Source organism: Falco cherrug, chromosome 7, assembly GCF_023634085.1.
Source record: "Falco cherrug isolate bFalChe1 chromosome 7, bFalChe1.pri, whole genome shotgun sequence".
In the NCBI taxonomy this organism is placed as follows: domain Eukaryota; kingdom Metazoa; phylum Chordata; class Aves; order Falconiformes; family Falconidae; genus Falco; species Falco cherrug.
In genome coordinates this window covers 53,904,500-53,924,205 of record NC_073703.1, presented here as the reverse complement: position 1 = coordinate 53,924,205, position 19,706 = coordinate 53,904,500, and the positions used below count along the sequence as shown (strand labels likewise).

Below are 19,706 nucleotides of genomic sequence, written 5' to 3'. Positions count from 1 at the left end.
ATACGGAAATGGTCTGAGGAAAATAAAGTCTGTATTGCTTTTCTGTTCGTATTTTACCCTAGTTGTCACTGGGTCTGCAAACTAATGATATTTAAGGCTACAGGGAAGTAGCCATCGATATTTAAGGCTACTTCCTTTTGGCAGGGTAATTTCCCTGTGCTGGTCCAATAGTGTCAGTCATATGGACAAACTTCTGAGTGCATACAAACAATCCAGGAACTGTTAGATTTCCCTTGAATACTGCTGCTAGTTAATATCTACTTACAACAGCTTCCAAACATTACATACTAGAGTAATGGACAGCCTGCTTCTGCAGTGTACATGTCAGACTAGTTGCTAATTAATATCCCTGTCAAATCCTGATGCAAAACTATCAGATGCCTGGGACCTAAGCCTTCCTGACCAACCAACATTACAGTAAGAGAAAATAAAACCAAAACAAAATAAACACTCATCATAAAACTAATAAAAACATACACATTATCATTGTAGAAGAATGATGCTTGTGTCATATTTCATGGGTTTTGGCTTCATGCTGGCTCATGGGCACTGCAAACACTGAACTGGAAGCAAACAGTGACAGAAACTACTAGCCACCAGCAACCCCAGGAAGGTTTAATTTTAAGACTGTTCTACTGAAATGATTTTGTCTGTTGATGGCAATGACAAAGAACAACTTCATGTAAGAGAACCACAACTGGTGTCCAACAGAAAGAGATCAGAGTTCCTTGTAATTTTCTCTCACACAAGGTGCAAGGAAATAAACAGTAACCCACGCAGAAAACAAGCAACCTGATGGATATAAGCTACTTGAATGTTTTCATTGCTAAAAAGAAATTTCTTTGTGGAGAAATCGAGCATCTCTGCTCTGGAAGATACTCTAAGTATGTTTAGAGTCATCAATCCCAGACATCATTTTTAACTAGCAGCCAAAATGACACTCCTACACTCTACCACTGACTAACACACAGGGCAGAGGAAGCCATTAGTCTAATACCTGCCTCCCTTGCACAGAGGTCACCGGCACGGGAACCAGCAGCAAGCTTTACCAAACACACCCACATTCTGGCTTTCCTTTGACAGTGTTGGACAAGAGCTCCCTGCCTCGCGAGGCAGGCAGCAACAAAGAAGAGTCCGTAAAAAACCCCAAACTTGAAGACGAGTATCAGAAATTCAGAGTCCTCACATCCGGCCGGCGGTGTGCAATGTCTCGCCCCCGAACCAGTGTTTGTTCAGTGCTCCCTGCAGACTGGATGCGGCCTGAAACAGGTGGGCGAAGCTCACCTCTGCCCAGTGTGGTTCCTGTTCGCCTCTGCGTTTAAGGCCAAGTTGTGTAGGAAGAGAAAAAGCTGCCACCACACTTGATTTCTGTTCTGCTGATGCTGTAGAGAAGAACAGTTGAAGCAAGGTTATTTATATTTCTAAAATTGCAACATACCACTTCTCTTTTCCAATAACAACTCAGTTACACTTTTCAAGAGCAGACACTTTAATCCCATCAGCATAACAAGGGGGTGCAGCAAGGGATGAGGGGAGAGAGGGAAATGATAAGTTCTCCAGAAATAATTGTAGCTCTAACATTACAAAAAGAAAAGAGCAGACCCTTTATGCATTGTGCACAAGAGGATTAAACTTTTTTTTTTGCTTGTAGGATTTTGCAGAGTTTAGCCAAGTGCTGTTTTTAATCAGATTGGCTTCTGAGCCTTTCAAAAGCCCCAGCTGCATGAACAAACAACCTTCTTCTTTTTTTTTTTTTTTTTAAAAAAAGCCCCCCTTCACCCTGAAAGTAAAAAAAAAAAGAAAAAAATATAACTGGTGATCCATCTGTAAGTGATTTGACACCGTGAAGGTCAAAGGGTTAATCTTCAATTTAAACCACACTGCTGAGACAGCAAAACTCTGATTTCATCTAGTACAAGAAAACACATTCGTGCACACACACACTCCCCCACCCTCCCCCCATCACATTTTCCTTCCCAGCATCTCCAAGATAATACTGCCCTTTTTATAGCCACTTTTGACAGTAAGCCATAAATAATCAGCCTTGGAGCCCTTTCCTACTGACTGGAGCCAATTAAACCTTAAGCAAGAACATACTTGAAAACACACAAAAAACCAAAACCAAGAGGTTATTTCAGGTCCCATTGTCAAGGAAGAAACATGGGAATTGAGTTTCAGGGGGACACCAGACTATATAATGCAGCTTTGGGGCAGGGACACTGTTCCTTCTTTTGTTATGTGTAACCACCCCTGCAAAAGTGGCTCTGATTATACCCCCACCTTCCCGCACTTTAATGGCATCTCATACAAACAGGTGGGTTTCTCTTTACATTGCCCAGCCTGGGATACTATTTCACCTCAATAACCTACCCTCTATTAGAAGTCAGTCTTTGTTTTCTCATCCAGAATTCCATATTTGCTAAGCAGGACTGATCATTTCTGGAAAACAAAACAAACCAGCCCCAATCTCCACCCCCTCCCCCCTCCCCCCCACCCCAATCCCCAGCAGACGAGGAAACAGAAGACTGGCTTCCAACAACTTTGCCTCAGTACACAGGAGTTCATAAAGGAGCACTGAAGCACATTATACGAACAAGACGTTTCAGCTCAGATTAGCTCAACAGGGCAGAACACGGTTGCAAGGCATTCTTTATGTAATCACAAATCAGAGAGAGTTGCAACTGGAGTTGGTCTATTGGAGATGTGTCAATAGACAGCTCTTCAAAGCCCTCCCAGGTCATCATTAAATTATGTTCATATTTCAGTGTGGGTAGATCTGTGCCATTTGAATCACAACTACACACAAAACAGGCTTCTGGAAACCTGTGTTCATCTTACAACATAGCAGTGGGTCACTTCTTCCCCTCAAGACGTAACAGTTGCCTCCTGGATTTAGAAGAGTTCACACAGATCCCATCACACATTTCAACACCACTGTGTTTCGAGCATAACCCACAGACAGCGACTCTAGAGCCTGGTAGAATTTATTTCAAAGCATTGCTAGGTTTACAGGTGAATTATAAACCGTCCCCTAGGGCTGGGTTAAAAAAACCTCATTTGGTCTCACCTGGTTCCAAAAAAGCGAGATGCTTATTGTTTTGTTACTCGCCTCTCAGTATGACCAGGCTTGTCCTTCCTCATCAATCTCCAGAGGTTCTTCTCACCCTCCTTCACAGAGCCACATTCCCAAACCCTCTTGAACATGCACGTGGAACCACAACGTTTACTGATGACATCTAGATACCATGTTTTTATCAAGCTATTACAGCTTAAGCAGACTGCTTCTTGAACAGAGATCTTTGGGTAGCATGTCGATGAAGTGGCATGCAAGCACAATGCTGCCTTCTGCAGTTTCCATGAGTAGGGAACTACGCTAGGAGAGCACGATGGACAAACAGATGCTCTGAAGACAATCTGCTTTGGCAGATAATTTTATTCTCTTGGCAGCCAAGAGGGTAAAGGAATGTCTTATAGGGACTTAGAATGGGAAATGCCAAAGGACATTTAAAAATTGGTATTGAAATCCTAAACTTAAAATATATCTCAGCTTCACTACTGGGCTTTCTTTAATGGAAACTCTCATGGAATTCTATAAAATGGGTTAATTTGTGGGCAGATGAGAGGAGGCGTGCTGATCTGGCAAGCGCAATTTAAACTATTCCACACTGTCAGGGAGACAAACACATGTTAAGATCCCCATAGTAATGTCCCACTTCATGTAGGAGGCTGCTTTGAGCTTCTCACACACCCTAACAGGTTTCTAAATACTCTCTTTCCTAAGTTTTACATGTCACCTCAGAAGAAAAGGGTTACTTGTTCTTTGCAGTGATAGGTAAAGGCCATGTTCAGGGAAAAACAGTAGAAGGGTTGAGCTCATCCTCCCTGTTTTTTGATGGGAGTGGGGGGGCTTTTTTAGGAAGGTATTGGGGTTTGGTTTTATTTGGTAAAGAAAGAGGTTTAGAGCTTTACTTTAAGAAGGGTTACAGACCTCCAAAAGAACCAGTGGGATATGGTACCACAACTACTGAGAAAAACTCTAATGGTTTTTTTTAGTTTATATTCTACTGTGTTTATTGTACTGCCTCTTGAAGCCATATTTTTCATAAAGCATTTTTGTCCTTCTCCAGTTAAAATGTTTCCCACTTTTCAGTGTCTATGAGCCTATGGGACTCAAGGAGATTTCCATGCAAGAGCAGAATAGGAATTCTTTTATCCTTGCTTCCCTTTGTTTATAAGAAGTGTAAGATCTCAAATCACTTTATGAAGGACATTGACACCATTAATTTTGTTTTGAAGTAAAAATATAAGAGCACTAGGCTGAGGGCAGGTTTCCAGGGTTTATTCCTAGACTTAGGGCTTGTATTTCCCTGGGTCTGTACTCAGCCAGCATTTCCTTCCACAGCGGTGTAGTCCCACATACACTTTCACTGGTTTGCGTACCGAAGCAGCCTGCTCACACTGTCCTCACACTGGTGCAGGAAAGTGAACTAGAGCAGGACAATGATCAAGGCCAGAACTAATCTGACAAAGAAGTTGCCTTTACTATTGATCAGGTCATCCTAATCCATCTGATCCATGGCATCATGTAGTCAAGCTGATGCTTGTGCCAGCACAACAGAAAGGTGATCTGAGGAGAAGAGCAAGCTGGGACTGCTTGCTTCAGCAGCAAGCCTAGCTAACGTGGTTTGCAGAGTTATGGCTTCGCTTCTGGGGTTGATCTGCTTTCCATGATACTAATTCAGCGTGGGACAAGAGCCACAGAATGGAAATGGTAGCTATTCTTTCCAGTAGAGATAAACAATTTATGGAAAGAACTGTCCCAGCCTAAAAAATGTCCTTTTCACAAGTTTCGGTAGCTTTTCCCCAGATACGCCTCTGCCAAGACCAAAATATTCAAATATTTCAAGACTGAGGGCGCTTTGGTGTGGTAAAATTTAGCTGCCAGGAAGGACAGAAAACCCAGGAGAGTGACTCCACTAATTTGGCATCTAATTTTTTCAGATGTGATACATTTCAAGTAAATTCTTACAGTTTTCTAAGATTCATAACTATTGTGGCACAGATTTATAATTTTCCTAAACTTCACTATGCTGATTTGTCCTTCAACAAAACAATTCAGTCCTCAAGAGTCACTACTGCACAAAAATATTAGGGATGAACACTTTGCCACCTCCATGTGGTGGCAATACAATGAACATTTTGAATCTCCTTTCCCAAGATGGAAAGAAGCCCCTTTTGCCCTCTCTACTAACTGTAACTAAAGAAGACTAGACTTGTGAATACAGTAAGTCAACACAAAGCTGGAAACACATAAAACCATTTCCTATTGCAGCTGCTGCTTTTTGAAGGGGATATCCTTAAGAGACTGTCTGTCTGAGGCATTAACATGAATGCTTCAATGAGTCACAAGGAAAGGCCACTTTACAGGAAAAGTGTCCTCTGCAGCAACAGTATGTTAGTGAAGCCTATTCCATGAACTGTGCTGAACCAAAAGCCAGAATGCTGGTAAACAAACACAAAAAACCAGCAAGACTTTTACTGGAAGCAAATGAAAGAGGAACATGATTGACCTGACATTTATTCCCTCCTCATAATTAATTCCTAATACATGTTTCATGCTGGAAGCATGCAGATATGTGTCAAATAGCACTGCAGATGTCAAAAGCTTTTTACTCCTACCAAGGCCCTTGTATGGGATGATCAAGGGAAGATCAGGACAGGTAACACACCTCAAAGAAAATGTTGTCTCTGACACAGCTTTTTGAATCCTTGTGTATAAATATTTAACAGATTAATAAGATTCACCTGATACATACGTGACACTAATATCCCCCCTTAAAAAAAAAATAAAAGAGTATGTTCATCATATACACCTTGTATGCATGTTTGGTACTTTCTTATCACATATACAGAAGAGTACACCTGTCTACACTCTTGATCTCATAGGCAATTCTGACTTTGGTTCATGGCTTCCAGATGGTTAAGGATCAAATTCTGATCCCATCTTAACTAGAAAGATTAAAATATTGCCATAAATGGCACTATTAAAGCAAAAGAATAATGGCATATGTGTACATAAAAACATCATTCTTCCTTTAATGACTAATACATGTATTAGCAATAAGTTGTTGGGATTTTATTTATTCACTGAAAACAAAAATACTTGCACACCAGGAGCAGTTGCTGACTCATCGCTGAAGGCTGTTTTGGCTGCCAGGTGGCTGGAGGCATATTGTGCTACCACAAAATATGCTTTAGCTTAGAAAGACTAGAAAGTCACAGTCCCCAAGGCAACAGAGGTTACAGAAGGTGTCCCCCGCTGGAGAGAGAAATGCAGGCCAATGGAAGTCAAATACAAATCTTTCCAGCTGTGATTCCTAATGACCAAAGAATAATGCATGTGTAAAAGCAGCAGGGGAAAAAAAGGAGACAGTAATAAAGAAAAAACGAAAGAGGTGCTTAGCGGCACCGTGGTGACACAGAGAGGAGGATGAGGATCTTCCTCGGGGATCTGCATCCTTCTGGCTTGCAAACCCCATGGCTCTCTTCTGTGGGACTAAACTTGCGGCAGAGGGAGGTGTCATCCCAACTACTGCTTCCTTTCGCAAAGCCTCCATCAGGCTTTGTGCGAAACAAGATAAGCGACACGTGTGTTTATGGAGAGGATATAACGGAGTGGGGGCAGCAGGAGGGGTACAGGGGACCCCCACATCCCATTTACAGGCTGCCAGCCCATGCAGAGGGGGCGGTGGCACTGACCCCTGCCAAGGCGCTGGGCCGAACAGCAAACAGCAAGTGTCCCTTGCCCCAAACCTGCTGGGGGCACAGCTGCACAGGTGAGCCCCTTCTCAACTTTCTCGTAGTCAAAAACAAACACGCAGCCACTCCGCCTTCCTCCCGGAGCAGGCAGGAAGGGGAAGCAGACAGACGCCATGGCAACAGCCAGCTGACGGCAACCTGGGAAGGGCAACCACCGGCCACTGCGTTCCCAGGCCCCCAGCCTTCCCCTCCTGCACCCCTGGGGGGCACACCGGCTTGTTTTCCATAAATAAGAGTAAATCAGGGTCTTGTATTTCCATAGAGCCACACCTGATACCACTCTCTACCTGCGGCACAGGGCCGGGGGCAGGATTTGCCACCATGCTGGGGCGGGAGGATGAGGGTGCAGGAAGAAATGCCCAGATCTCGCCCTCCCCATGCAGAAGACACACACGAGCCCCAGGTGCTGGCAGCGAGGACAGGCAGGTTTATTCCCTCAGCCCCCGAGCCTGAGCTGGCAGAGCTGCCTCACGGCTCGCCCCCGACCAGCTCGGGCGAACCCGCCCTCTACGCGGGCTCCCTCACCCCAGAAGGGAGGTGCTCCCTCAGCTGCTCACCGCGCGGGAGACACCCCCTAGTGATTACAGCCCACCTCGGGGTTTGGTTAAAATAACACTTTAAAGCTTTTCCACAAGCCAGCATCCCGGCGGAGGGGTGAGGGGGCGGCGCAGGGCTCCGGCCCGCGGGGCGGGGGGGGCCGGCGGGCAGGTGCAGCGGCGGGGCCTGCGGGCAGAGCGGCCTCGTCAGCAGTTGTGGTGACTCAGAGGCTAAATTTAGAGCGCGATATAAACACCGCGGCGGGGCGCGAACGCTGCTCGGCAGAGCCGCTCTCACGCACAACCCGCGCCTCCTCACCCGCCCGGGGCTCTCCTCAGAGAGAGCCCGCAGCCCCCGCCGCCTCCTCAGGCCTTACACCGGGAAAAACCTAACTGGGGTTAAAAGAAGTTGCCTCACTGCTTTTATTTTTAGACCACTGTTCTTTGTGCTGTGGTACACTACTCTGATTCCTTTGCCATTGGCAAGGGCAACTACCCAGGAGAAACAAAAAAACAAACCCACCCCAAACAGAGGCTATAAAAGGCTAGCGGGACATTCCTCCCCAACGGCCTGAAACAAAGGAGGGCTGCAGTTGGGCGCTTGCTTTCCTGCCTTTCCACCATAAAATTTAATTCAGTAAAAGAGAAACATGCACACTCCTCACCATAAATAATCGGTCCAAACATATCATCATCCCCCTCAGAGATGGCAGTATCTTAATAAGATCAACCAGCCCAAGCAGAGGACTGGAGGCAGAACGACTGGGTTCCAATCAGCGATCCCTGCGTGATCTCAGACAAGTTATAACCTGCATTTCCGAGTCTCCCACACTAAAAAAGAAGTGGGATATCACCACAATTACTTCTTAATTGAAAAGTAATTTCTCAGCTGTCACACTGCTACAAACAGAAAGCACGTTAGCACTGCCACAGTGGCTGGCATGGTGCTGTGGGAGCCACGGAAACGCAGGAGAGCCTGCAGAGACTGCTGGGGTCATACAGGAGAAGCAGCAGCACTGAACACTGTTTACATCACACAGCAACATAACAGGTGACGTTAGAAATACTGCAAAACAATTCTCTTGCACTGTCCCAAAGACTTACTTCGTGCTCTCTAATGTGGGCAACCTTGGTGTTTTGAGGTTGTGGCCCCACTGCCTTAAGCCACTGCAGCCCCATGTCCGGCAGGGTGGCAGGGTGAAGGACTCACGGCATGCTACCACACAGAGCTTGCACGGCTCTTCTGCCACCCAGCTCCCTTATCCTCCGCCCACTTCCTCTACCAGAGCTAGGCAGGAAGTTTTGCTTTTTAAAGTTATCCCCTATTTTAGGCAGTAACAAAACCATGATATATTTAAATCTTTTGTCAGCTGAAAGCGTAGAGAAGAAGCACAGATTAGGCTGGTATAGAAATTTTGTGGGTTTTATTAAACCAATATGCAATGTTTGTATGTGACTGTTGGATCAAGAGTTTGCGTAGCCCAGCCTCCAACAGCAGCCTTACATGGCTGCCCGAGGAAAAGCGGAGGGTGAGTACATGCAATAGCTCCCCCTAATACTCTTTCAGCATGTAACCAGTTTGAGCTTCGGACTTTCCGGGTCAGATCTGGTTTCTGTTTATTTAACATCTCCTTCAGTGGCTATAAACTTGTCCTGATTCCCCTTGAACCCAGATAAAGCACTGGGATGCAGAACATGCCTTGACAAGAAGTTCCACAGAGCTACCTATTGCACGGCAAACTACCTCACTTACTTTGACCTGGCTCCTACTAGCTTGACTTAATTTTGCCTAGTTCTTGTACTGGGAAAAATTAGTCTATCCATCCCCTTCATGTCACTTTTGATTTCTGTTTAATATCGCTACCCCCCTTCCTTTGTGTCTTTTCTAGGCTTAGCGGCCCTAGCGCATTTTTCCATTTTTCATATGGAAGTTTCATCATCATTCTTGCCTTTCTCTGAACCTTTTCCAGTTCTGCTGCATCATTTTGGAAGAAGGAAACCAGAACTGTATGTAACATTCAAGATATGGGAGAAACATGGATTTATACAGTGGCATAACTACGTTCTTGTTCTCAGTTTCTTTTCTTAACATAACAAAGAATATAATTTCAGATCTGATGTGAAAGGGTCCTGCAAGTTTCTGTTAACCTAAATGTCAAGTAAACAGTTCCACAGGCAGCAGGATTTCAGAACAGGTGTGAGGCAAGGGGCAACAGGTTGCTGTGTCATTTGTATGCATAGGGGAAGGTGCACTTCCAAGCACACCTCTTCCTTCAATGTCATTTGTCAAAATGCAAAAAAAAACAACCAACAAACACAAACAAAAAAAAAAAAACAACAAAAAATCTAACAGTAAGCAAAAGAATCTGTCTCCACTTTCTCAAATCAAGTTTCTGACTCCACTGACCGTGAGAATTCCTCTTGCCCCAATGGCACCCTCCATTCCTCAAGCCTAGGATTCCAATTCCATAGCCCTGCAAGAACTTTGCCTTCCATCTCAATCTTCTCAACCTCATGCCCACCCTACCCCCTCTCTTCTAAACTGGGCTCACACCAGGAGTTCTGTGTCTGGTACTCTCCCTCATCCTGCTCCTGCACCCTCAGCTGGAAATTCAAGTTCTGCACTGATGGGCAACCCGCAAACAGCAGAGCTGAAGAGAAGCCCCACTGCTTTGCGCAGCAGAAGCAGAGACCAGCAAGCACTAGCCAGCAAAGAAGATCCTGAAATGTACTGACTTACTTGGGGAAAAAAACGAAAGCACTTATCCCAAGTCTCAAAGAGACTGCAGGTACAAATAAAGTACGGAGCTGCCGGTTGTATGGGCTCAGCTGCAGGACTGTTTGAGGGTCTCTCCATTACATTATTAGGAAGCTTTTCTGAACGTTTTTCCTAAAATGTAAAGCCATCATAAAGGACAGTTTCCAGCAAACAATTCCAGTTTGAAAAAGCCACTGTTAAAATATCCCCTGAGTGTCCTCAATAAACAATGGAGAAAAGCCTGATGGAGCCTGGACTAAATGATACACAGGTAGCGCTGCGTGCGCCCACTCTCTCATGCCGATAAGCTTCTGACAAGAGACACGGGCTCCCTGTTGCATAAGCAGAAGTGTCTCAGAGGAGGCCTCAATAACTCTCATGAGAGACAGAGGGGAAAAAATATGCAAAATGTAACAAGCTTCACTTTCAAAGGAAAACAACATTTCCTCCTGAACATTTTCAGTGTCATTAACGTGAGGCAAACAGGTACATGCCCAGCCATCCGTCCACAGCCGGTGCGGATGCAGGCACTCAGGCTCCACAGGCTGCTCGAGCCCACTGTAGTGATGGCGACAGTTACTTGCTGAACCAACTGGGGAATTTAGAGCAACAGTTTTCTATAGCTAGATCCATGGAGGCTTTTTGAGCATGGTCAGCATATCTAAATCAACTGCAGGATCCCTGATGTGTTGGAAAGGGGCTTTGTTGTTGTTTGTAATGCACTTATTTACTCAAGAAAGCTCAGCTCTGATTCAGCATCTGGTTCTCATTGAGGCTCAGCTTTTTTCAAACTGAGCTTTCCAGATGGGTTGACTGAAGCACAAGGAGGTCAAGAGACTTGTCTGAGGTCATACAGCAAGTCAGTGGCTCTGCTTGGACCCAAGCCCAGAACTGTTCAAGGCTACCACTCCTTGGCTCTTAAAGAGACAATTTTCTCCCCTGTGAAGTGATCTTATCACCATGAAGAAGAGATGTGATAAAAGCAGTCCCCTCAAAGCTGCAGCCTGCTTAGAAAGAGTTATTTTATTTGGAAAAAAACATAGCGTTCCAAGTGTCTCGACGGATCAAGTCAAACCAAAGGGGTGTGATACTGATCCAGTGTGTCATCCACCCCACTCTTGTATAACCTCGTGCTCCTATGGGGCAGCTTTACACCACTGCTGCCACCATCCCTAGTTGTCTACTCACTACTCACATCCCATCTAGCAGTGTGTCATGTCATGAAATACATTGTCAGTTCAGCACAGGTTGAAGCTCCTTCTCTGGGTGGGGAAACTCCAGTGCACTTGGGACCTGAAGCAAAGTCCAAGCACTTGTTGCCACAGCCCAGACATGTGGGGCACAGGCTGCACATCCCAGCCGACCGACGAGCAGATCCCCTAAGCTCAGCTCTGTCCTCCATAACCTCAGAGTGCATTCTTTAAGCTCAGCCACAGCTCGGCTACAGCAAGCAGTTTGCAGACCCCATGGCAAAGGCACACTTGCTCCACATCAAGGAGGTGGCAGGCACTGGGTTCTCCTGCAGAAAGCATGAAGCCATGCTTCAAGGGGTCTACCTTTGTTTTCCTGGGGCAGGGTGAGAAAAGCATGAGAGGGAACATTGCTGAAAGCTACACAGCCACAGACAGGTAAGAGTTACTAATGAGCTCAAGAAAACACAGATGGGTCTCGAATGGCATTCTGCAGAGTCCTTTGCAAAGTGGATCGACCTGCAGTAGGCTTGGCTACTTTGGAACACAGAGTGTTGCTCAAGTCCTTCCCATAATAAATTCAGCACCTTAAGGAGATGAAAGCTGCAGAGTGCTAGGGAATGTTGCATTATTGCTCTAGCACTGTTCTAAGCACAAAAAAGCCAGGTTTTAAACTACTGTATTCTGTTTAATATATTAATAGGAAATGAAACCCTGAAAATTATGTACATGCCAAAAGCAAGCATAGGTGCGGCCAACTTTCTTATTCTTACGAGATGCATACCCAAAAGTCTTTTGTATAGCCAAGAACCACAGAATAAATACCGTATCGTTCCAGGAACCCAGGGAAGAGATAACAGGGACTCTCCAGTGTTCCTAGTATGGGATGGGGTTAGACCATGCACGCAGCCCAGTCCAATGACAACTCAGTGACGTCAACCTCAGCAGCTACTGCCTGTTTGGTTCCTCTCTCAGCCAGGGATGTACATTAACCAGTGGCCTTTGTGTCAACACAGCCTCGCTGCTGTGGTAGCACAATGGGAGCCATACCTGACCTGCTGGAGAGTTTTGCAGAACTCAAGAGCCATGAGAGAGCAACTCTGGAGCTAGCTGGATGTACTAGTACAATGCTGAAAGCCTTTCCTAACTCCCACTGAAAAGACACATATGTTTTCTTTTCACAGGTTCACAGATAAGATGTTTTTTAGGCTCTGAAAAGAGGCACAGCTTGTTGAAAACCAGGTTTGCTGTCTCTCAAGACTTCACAAGACTACACCGGTGTGACTAACTTTATGGTATTCTAAATCTGATTCAAGACACCACTCTTTTGTGTTTTGACCAAATGTTTGAGAGAAGCTGTAATGGGGCATCCAAATCAGGGATTAGTTTCACAGCAAGATAAACGACAGCCCAGTTTTCCATGTCTCAGAGACTGCCCCTTCCAAACCACGACACATCGTGAACCAGTTGACATATCTCCAGCGGCAGATTGATTGCTTGTTCAGCAACAGGCTGGGAAGAGTCACCGCACACAGGACAGAGGGGCTTCTGCACAGAAGATCTGTGCCAAAAGCCAAAGGAAATCCTCCATGCAGGGCTGGGAGTGAAGGGATCGGGCATGACAACAAAACGCTCCACAGGGAACAGTGCCTTGGACAACCAACGTGTGGCTCAGTACTCAGTTTTCCTGACAAACAAGCAAGAATCCCTGAGCAGATCCAAATGCCAAGGCCTATCCCAGGGTCAGGCTGTGGAGAACCACTGGCTGAACTACTCTGTCCTCGGGTGAAGTTTTCGGGTTGTTTTGTTTTGGGTTTGGTTTTTTTTTTCTGTTTTGTTTTCAAATTTAAAGGGCTGGACGGCTGCCCCCCCCCACCCCCCCGCCCCTTTACAACTTGTTGCTCTTCCAGTTCAAACAAAGACAGCAGAGCTCCTCCTCCGCTGGCGGGCGGTGCGGGCGGGCGCTTTTGTTTACTACGTTGTCCACAGGCTTGGCTGACAGGCGGCGGGGCCGGGCCGGCGGCCCTGGCTGCGGGCGGTGGGAGCCCCCGCGCCCCGCGGCCGCAAAGCGCCCGACCCCGGGCAGCCGCGGCCCGGAGCCGGTTTGGGTGGGCATTCCTGGATGCGTTTCCAAGGCGCAGACACCAGATAGGTGCGCTCCCCGGGGACGCAAGGGGTCGGGTTACAACCAGTTCCACCGCTTCACTCCAGGGCTCCTCCAGCCGGATGGCTGACGCCTCCCCCCCCCTCGCCCCTGCCAGAGCCGGGCTGGGGGGAGCAGGGTCTTCAGCTACCGCTGGCAAAAGGTTACAGCACTGGGGAAAACCCCACTCAGCCACACACGACACAGGCTGAAAATCTGGCGGTAGCTCGTTATTCCTGCAGTTTGCTACATGACATTCATAGCCCCATCTACATTGCTACGGGCGAATCCTCCTGTTACAGCTGCTTCAGTGCTCCTGCTATTTGGAGATGAAGAGTCCCAGCACTCCCTCATCTCTCTGATGACACAGAGAGAACCAAACCTTGGCCCAGCCACAAGCCACTCTCTATGACCAGGGCGGAGATCCTCACCTAACTCCAAGAACTGCAACAGATTCCACAGTCAACAGACCACCGACTCATTTGGAGTGAGACAAGCTTTTTGCCCCTCTCTGAAGTCAGCAAGTCTCAGCTTCTTCACATGCAAGCGGATACACACTCTCCCTGTTGGGCTTGCACAGAAGTGGGGAAGTGCTGCCTACTGCCAAACCTCTGCCAGACTCTGCACGGGCTGGGATTTCCATTTCATCTGTACTTAAGGGGGAAGGAGGGCAAAGAAGAAAAGAATCAGGGAGTTTAGGGGTGCTGGGTTTATTTTGTTTCTTTGAAGAGCGGAGTTTCTTCTTTTTTTTTTGTATTTAAGAAAACAAAATCAAGATTCTGTAGTGTGGTTTTCAGACCTGATGACATCTTACAGCTGTCTTTTGTTGTGAGGAAGTTAGTCACAAGTCTGATAGGACTGTCTGACACAAGAGTTGTTAGCAAGTCTAGCATGATCTAAATATACTCAACAACATTTTAGAGAACTACTCCTAGACAACAAGGAGCGTCAGAACAGACTCCAGGCTTATTGTCATTTCTGAGATGAGGAGCTGATATAAGCCAGACATGGTCACTTGGGCCACTGAAGAGAAGCCACTGGCAGTGAGGAGACTGGAGAAGAGTAGTAAAAGGCAATAAAAAGCAAGGGGGAGAACGCTGGGGAAAGCCTCAGTGACCCCGATGCTGATGAGCTGGAAGAGCTGGCATAGCAGCAGCTAACGCAGAACATCTACCTTCCCAGGCAGTAAATGCAATCCCACACATTTTCTCCCTCCACCTGCTAACCTTTAGGAAAAGCCAGCAGTCTAGCCTAAGCAAAATCCATCATGATACTCCTACCATTTTATCGCTGCTGGCAGTCTACTGCCTTAGACAACAGCCCGCTTAGCTGATGCCCGGAGACAGTCTTCTTGAGCACCACTCTTGGATAGTTAAACCCCCACCTTTCCCTCCAGAGACACCCTACCCTCTGTATGTGGAGCCGGTGGAACTGGTCAGCAATGCACTGCAACTTCCGTGCAATCTGCACCTCAGCACGCGCTTCCCGCTGACCTTCCTGAGGCTCCTCTTGGAGATGCGGATCCAATGCAAAGCCAACTGGAGGGACGTGTAAACGGTAACCAGCATTCCCTACAAAACAGATCAGAAGAGTCATTCTTCCAGCGCAAAGCATAGCTCTACTACTCAGTACACTTTACAGAGGCAAGAGCTGCACATAATCCTGAATTTTTGACTCGTGTTAAAGCTCCTGAACGCCAAATGATGACTGTGCACCATAAGCATGCAGTAAGACATTTGCTCACTTTTAAGTAGATTTATATCAATAAAGCAGAGCATTGTGCTGCTTCCCATAATCAAATGACTGGTAGGATCATACACACTTGGTTCCTTTTGCTTGTTTATAGTTCAGCCAAGTGCTGATTTTTTTTTTTAATGACAGGTTTGCAGTTTTACAAGATCTCTGCCACAAGTTGTCTCCCATTAAAGGTTGCTGTATCTTTTCCGTCAGACTTTTCTCAGTTCTCTGGCATTGAGTGGGACTGATTAGAATTAAAGCTGAATCAGATACACAAAGCTGAGTTGTGTCCCACCAGTTACTCGTAACATACTGGATGGATATGCTACTTATTCAACAACTTTAACCCCAGTAAAGAGCCTAAAAGCTGTCCCACTAAGTGTAGATTTTTGCATTTCCCTCTCTCCACTGAAAAATTCTAAGAGTCTTCCCGTGTGGATGAGACCACTAGAAGTTAAAAAATGTCAGCAAATTGTAGGATACGAGGTATGGTGAGAACTTAAACATCTAGCAGTAAAATAACATGTGACAGAATAAAGCCAAAAAGAGAAAGAGTGGGAATATCAAAAACAGCAGAAGCAATAAGCAAGTGCCTGGTTCCCACAGTGGACAAGCAGGGGTAAGAAAATACACGTTATCTTTTCTGAGGGAGTAGGACCAAAGCAAAATAATATTAGTCCTTTAATAAAATGCCCTAACGAAAGAAATCTTGCTTGATTGGGCAAGTGCTAAAGGGACAGTTTCCTTGCTGCAAAGCTGGTGACACTGGAGTGCTCTTACCATAGAAGAGTCTCCGGGGCTCTTCAGTGACTCCACAAGGCAACATAACATCCTGACTGGAAGAGGACGGGCTGAGTGTTTGAGTTGCCTTGTCCTGCTGCTCAGGATGCCTGATACCGGGACCACAGCAGTGTGTGAGGGGGAATAGTTGAAACCTCCCCAGAAGGCAGCTGTAGGACTGGTTCTGTGTGAAAATGCCAGTTGCAGTCATCTCACCAGGCTGACCTGCAAGTCCAAAGTCATCAGAGTGAAACACGTCATCGTCCAGCCCATCCAGGCTAGAATAGTCCTCTTCCAGGTAGCTGGGGCGATCCATTGCTCCTGCAATAAAGAGACATTTGAGAAAACAGCTAAGACACAAGAACATTGTCCAACAGAGAATGCTTTCTGCTCCAACAGTAAAACACAGCAATTTTTTCCACACCTTCCCACCTCCCTCCCTTCCAACACTGCACATCTGCATGGGTAGGAGAGGTGAATGCCTTTGTGGTGAAGGTCAGGGCTTTGTGGAAAGTCCTCGACTGCTGGGCCAGAGAGACACAAAGTTCACACGTCTAAGAGTCCACCCACAGCTCCAATTCCACAACTGGTCACAAGGAGGGAGTCAACCCTCAACCTCATCAGGTAGAAACTGAAAAGGCATTGTCTTAAAAAGCAACCTCAGTCCTTCAAATTGCCCCATGGCCATTCAGCTTCTTTGGGGTCTGCTTTGCTTTGGCCTGCTTTGAACTTCATGGTATGCCCCATTTGCTTTTCCCCCATCTATTACTTATTGATGAAGAAAAGCTCTTGTAATCACAAGGCTGCAAGGGCAGACCTTTAAGAAACCCCAGTGGCTGCAAAACTCAAAGAGCTGGCAAAGCTATTTCTGTGAAGCTCTCCATAACTTCTTCCCTGCAAGGGCCAACTTTCCTTTCAACTTATCATTTCTTCCCTCAGCTCAACTTAAAGACATGTCCCAAACTTGGCAAGAGAGTCACTTCATTACCCCTCTTACTATGTCAAGCCTAACATGCACTGTCAGTACATTAGTTCATTCTATTACTAAAGAAAAAAGATTGCTGGTGTCATTGTTGAAAGCAGGACTTCTGTAGTTGCCATCATAAACTCTCCTGAGCTCTGTTGCAGCACGAAGCTGGACAAATATGGTGGAAGGAAAAAAACCCCATCAAACCCTAAATCACTATTTCAGAGCTGTTTGCAAACATATAGCAATCAGATTTACCAAAAATGCCACAAGTCCCTTTACTGTTACCTGTGCATCTAACCCAATTGGAAGACAGACTCCTAAGAGATCCATCTCCAGGATTTCCACCCAGTTCCAAACAAGGCAGTGAAATTCAACTCTTCATGTCTCTTTCCTTTGCTCTGGTTTGCGAAGCATTTAACAGAACGGAAGACTAGCAAGAGGAATTTCAGGCCTGAAGGAGACATTAATAATACTTTTATGAGGATGTGTTCAGCGCTCCCCTTGGTGCTCCCATCTCCCCCCAGGTGAGCAGTGCTCACACCACCAGCATGCTAGAGGAGACAAAGGGACCGAGCAGTGCAGGAACTAAGTGCGCAGAGCTCTAACTTGGGGCCGCTACCGTTATTGAAGTTGTTGCATCTCAGCAGTTCCCTCAGCTCAGCCACAACTCCCAAAGAAGAGTTTGCAGAGCAGAACAGGTACCAGCCCCATGGCTGGTCCAGCTCTGCTGGATGACAGCAGTGCCACTCTCTTGGCACAGCACCCGTAACATTCTCATCCACAGCTTAAAGCAGCACACCCAACGGAGTTACAGGCCCCGAGACACAGGCGTGGACGGTGTCCTGCCAGCTCTGTCGCTGGATCGCGGTCACCTGACAGCAGTGCAGGACGAGAGCGTATTTTGCCTTTGCAGCAAGATTTGCCAGACCTCATCTGTCAGAGCCCCGCTGGGACACGGGCATTCCGCGCCAGAAAGTGCGGCAAAGGCGCAGGCTGGCCGGCACACCAAGCCCTGAACAAAGGAGGGTTCAGACAGCAAGAGGTTTTACTCGACCTCCTGCAACGGGGGCCGACTGTTCCGCACAGCTCTTGGGAAGTGCTGGAGAGAGAATGCCGGGGCAGCGCCCCGCAGAACCCACCCTGCGACTCGCTGAAGTTCCTCCCACCACCTGAACGGGGAGCTCACGCTGGAAGCCGGGGACTGCCGGAGCCGGGGGCGGCCCGGGGGGCTCTGCCAGGCTCCTCAGCACCGTGCGCGACCCACGGCCCCACGGGCGGCCAGCAGCCCCCGCGGCACCGGCCGCTCTGACAGGCGGAGGGCCGGGAGCCGGAGGGAGGGCTCAGCGCACACGTGCGTGCCAGCTTCCCAAAACAAAGCTGGCCGGCCCCGCTCCGGCGCCGCCAGCTGCTTTTAACTCTTCCCTCTCCGGGCTCCAGCCCCGCAGATTTACCCCCCGGCCGAGGGGTTTAAACGCGGCTACGTCGGGCAGCGCCGGGGGACAAGAGAGCCGAGCCTGCCGGGGCGGCCCGGCAAGGAGCAGCGCTGGCCGCCGGTAACTGGCCACTGCCCGCACCAGCGAGCCACTGCCTTCCTGGTGCCCGGAGCTCGCTCCCAGACCGCCCGCTTCCCCCCGACGCCGCGGGACCCCGGGCGGGAGCCGCCTCGCACCGCCCAGCCGGGCCGGGGCTGCCCCAGTGCGAACCCCCTTCCCTGTCACGATCGCGCCCGGCCCCGGCGCCGCGCTGACGGCAGACCCGGCCCAGGAGGGGCCGGCCCACGGTGGCGAAAGGGCTTCCCGGGCACTCACCGAGAAGCGGGACGGGCGTCCCGCGGGGCCGGGGTGTCCCGGGAGCCTCCGCCGCCACCACCGCGCCTCCCCGCCGCCAAACTGCCGCCAAACTGCCGCCGCCGCCGCCGGGCGGACCGCGAACAGCTGACCGCGGCCCCGCCCCCGCCGCGCCCCGCCCCCGCCCGCCGGCCAATGGGCAGAGAGGGGCGGGGCGCGCCGCGAGGGGCAACGGCGGCAGCCGCCGCTGCCGCCGCCGCTGCGCGGGGGGTGAGCCCGGCCCGACCCGTGGAGCGGCGCGGGGCGGGCTCGTGGCCGCGGGCAGCCCGGCCCCTCGGGGCGAGGCCGTGTGTCACCCACCGGCTCCCCACTGGCAGGCGCTGGCCGCGCGCTGCGGGGCACCGGGGACTCGTCTCCTCGCACATCGCTGCCGCCTGAGGAGGGAGGCGGAGGGGAGGGCCCGGGCCGGCCGCGCAGCCAGGGCAGCCGCCTTCGCTTAGAAACTGCCGTTCCGTCCCCGGTCTTTGCGGGAAGATCGGTTGCTGCGGCCCGTCTCCCGGGCGGGGGCAGGCGGGGGCCTCTACCTGTCAGACCCCGGCGGGGCCAGCTGCTGGGCCCGGGACCGCGCTCCGGCTGGCCCCAGGGCCGCAGCCACCGCCCCGCCGAGAGCCGAGCCGGCGGCGAGGCTGCGCTGGGGCTAGAACTGACTGACTCCAGCGAGTTATTTTCCAATAAAACTCTTATTTCTTGGCTTTAAGTGACTTAAAAAGTTCCCTTTGGCTTGTCCAACCTGACTATCAGGGTGCGAGGGTCCGGCAGCACGCTGCAGCATGCCGTGCGCCTGCCTCCTTGCATGCCAGGAGCACACAGGCCCGAGGGGCTCAGAACAGGCACAGATTCCCGGTGGTGCCTTCCCTGAAGCCCCTGCACCGTGAAGATTAAAACAGAGACACGAGCCTCGCACCCCAAACAGCAGCTGGTGCCGC

At 48.9% G+C, this 19,706-nt stretch overlaps 1 protein-coding gene across 5 annotated transcripts; it reads right to left on the bottom strand.

Annotated features, from left to right (window-relative positions):
• Nucleotides 1–587: 587 nt before the first annotated feature.
• Nucleotides 588–18,865, bottom strand: BMF (Bcl2 modifying factor). Of its 5 annotated transcripts, none has more exons than XM_055716703.1 (5): nucleotides 18,742–18,865; nucleotides 17,219–17,384; nucleotides 15,964–16,284; nucleotides 14,854–15,017; nucleotides 588–1,382 (listed from the first exon to the last, which is right to left on the bottom strand). In XM_055716703.1, exons 3-5 carry the CDS (start codon nucleotides 16,277–16,279, stop codon nucleotides 1,281–1,283), a joined length of 582 nt encoding a protein of 193 aa, XP_055572678.1. In that variant the 5' UTR covers nucleotides 16,280–16,284; nucleotides 17,219–17,384; nucleotides 18,742–18,865; the 3' UTR covers nucleotides 588–1,280. The 5 variants fall into 5 exon arrangements, with proteins under 5 accessions (XP_055572678.1, XP_055572681.1, XP_055572680.1 ...); XM_055716706.1 differs by having other exon boundaries at nucleotides 16,189–16,284; XM_055716705.1 differs by having other exon boundaries at nucleotides 15,964–16,188.
• Nucleotides 18,866–19,706: the final 841 nt, after the last annotated feature.

Excerpts from the sequence above, each read along its gene's own strand:
- BMF (XM_055716703.1), bottom strand. The coding sequence starts at position 16,279 with ATGGATCGCCCCAGCTACCTGGAAGAGGACTATTCTAGCCTGGATGGG. Across the intron at positions 15,018-15,963 it reads GCCCCGGAGACTCTTCTATG|GGAATGCTGGTTACCGTTTA; the intron begins GTAAGAGCACTC and ends TCTGTTTTGTAG. Across the intron at positions 1,383-14,853 it reads ACCGGCTCCACATACAGAGG|CATCAGCAGAACAGAAATCA; the intron begins GTAGGGTGTCTC and ends TCTTCTCTACAG.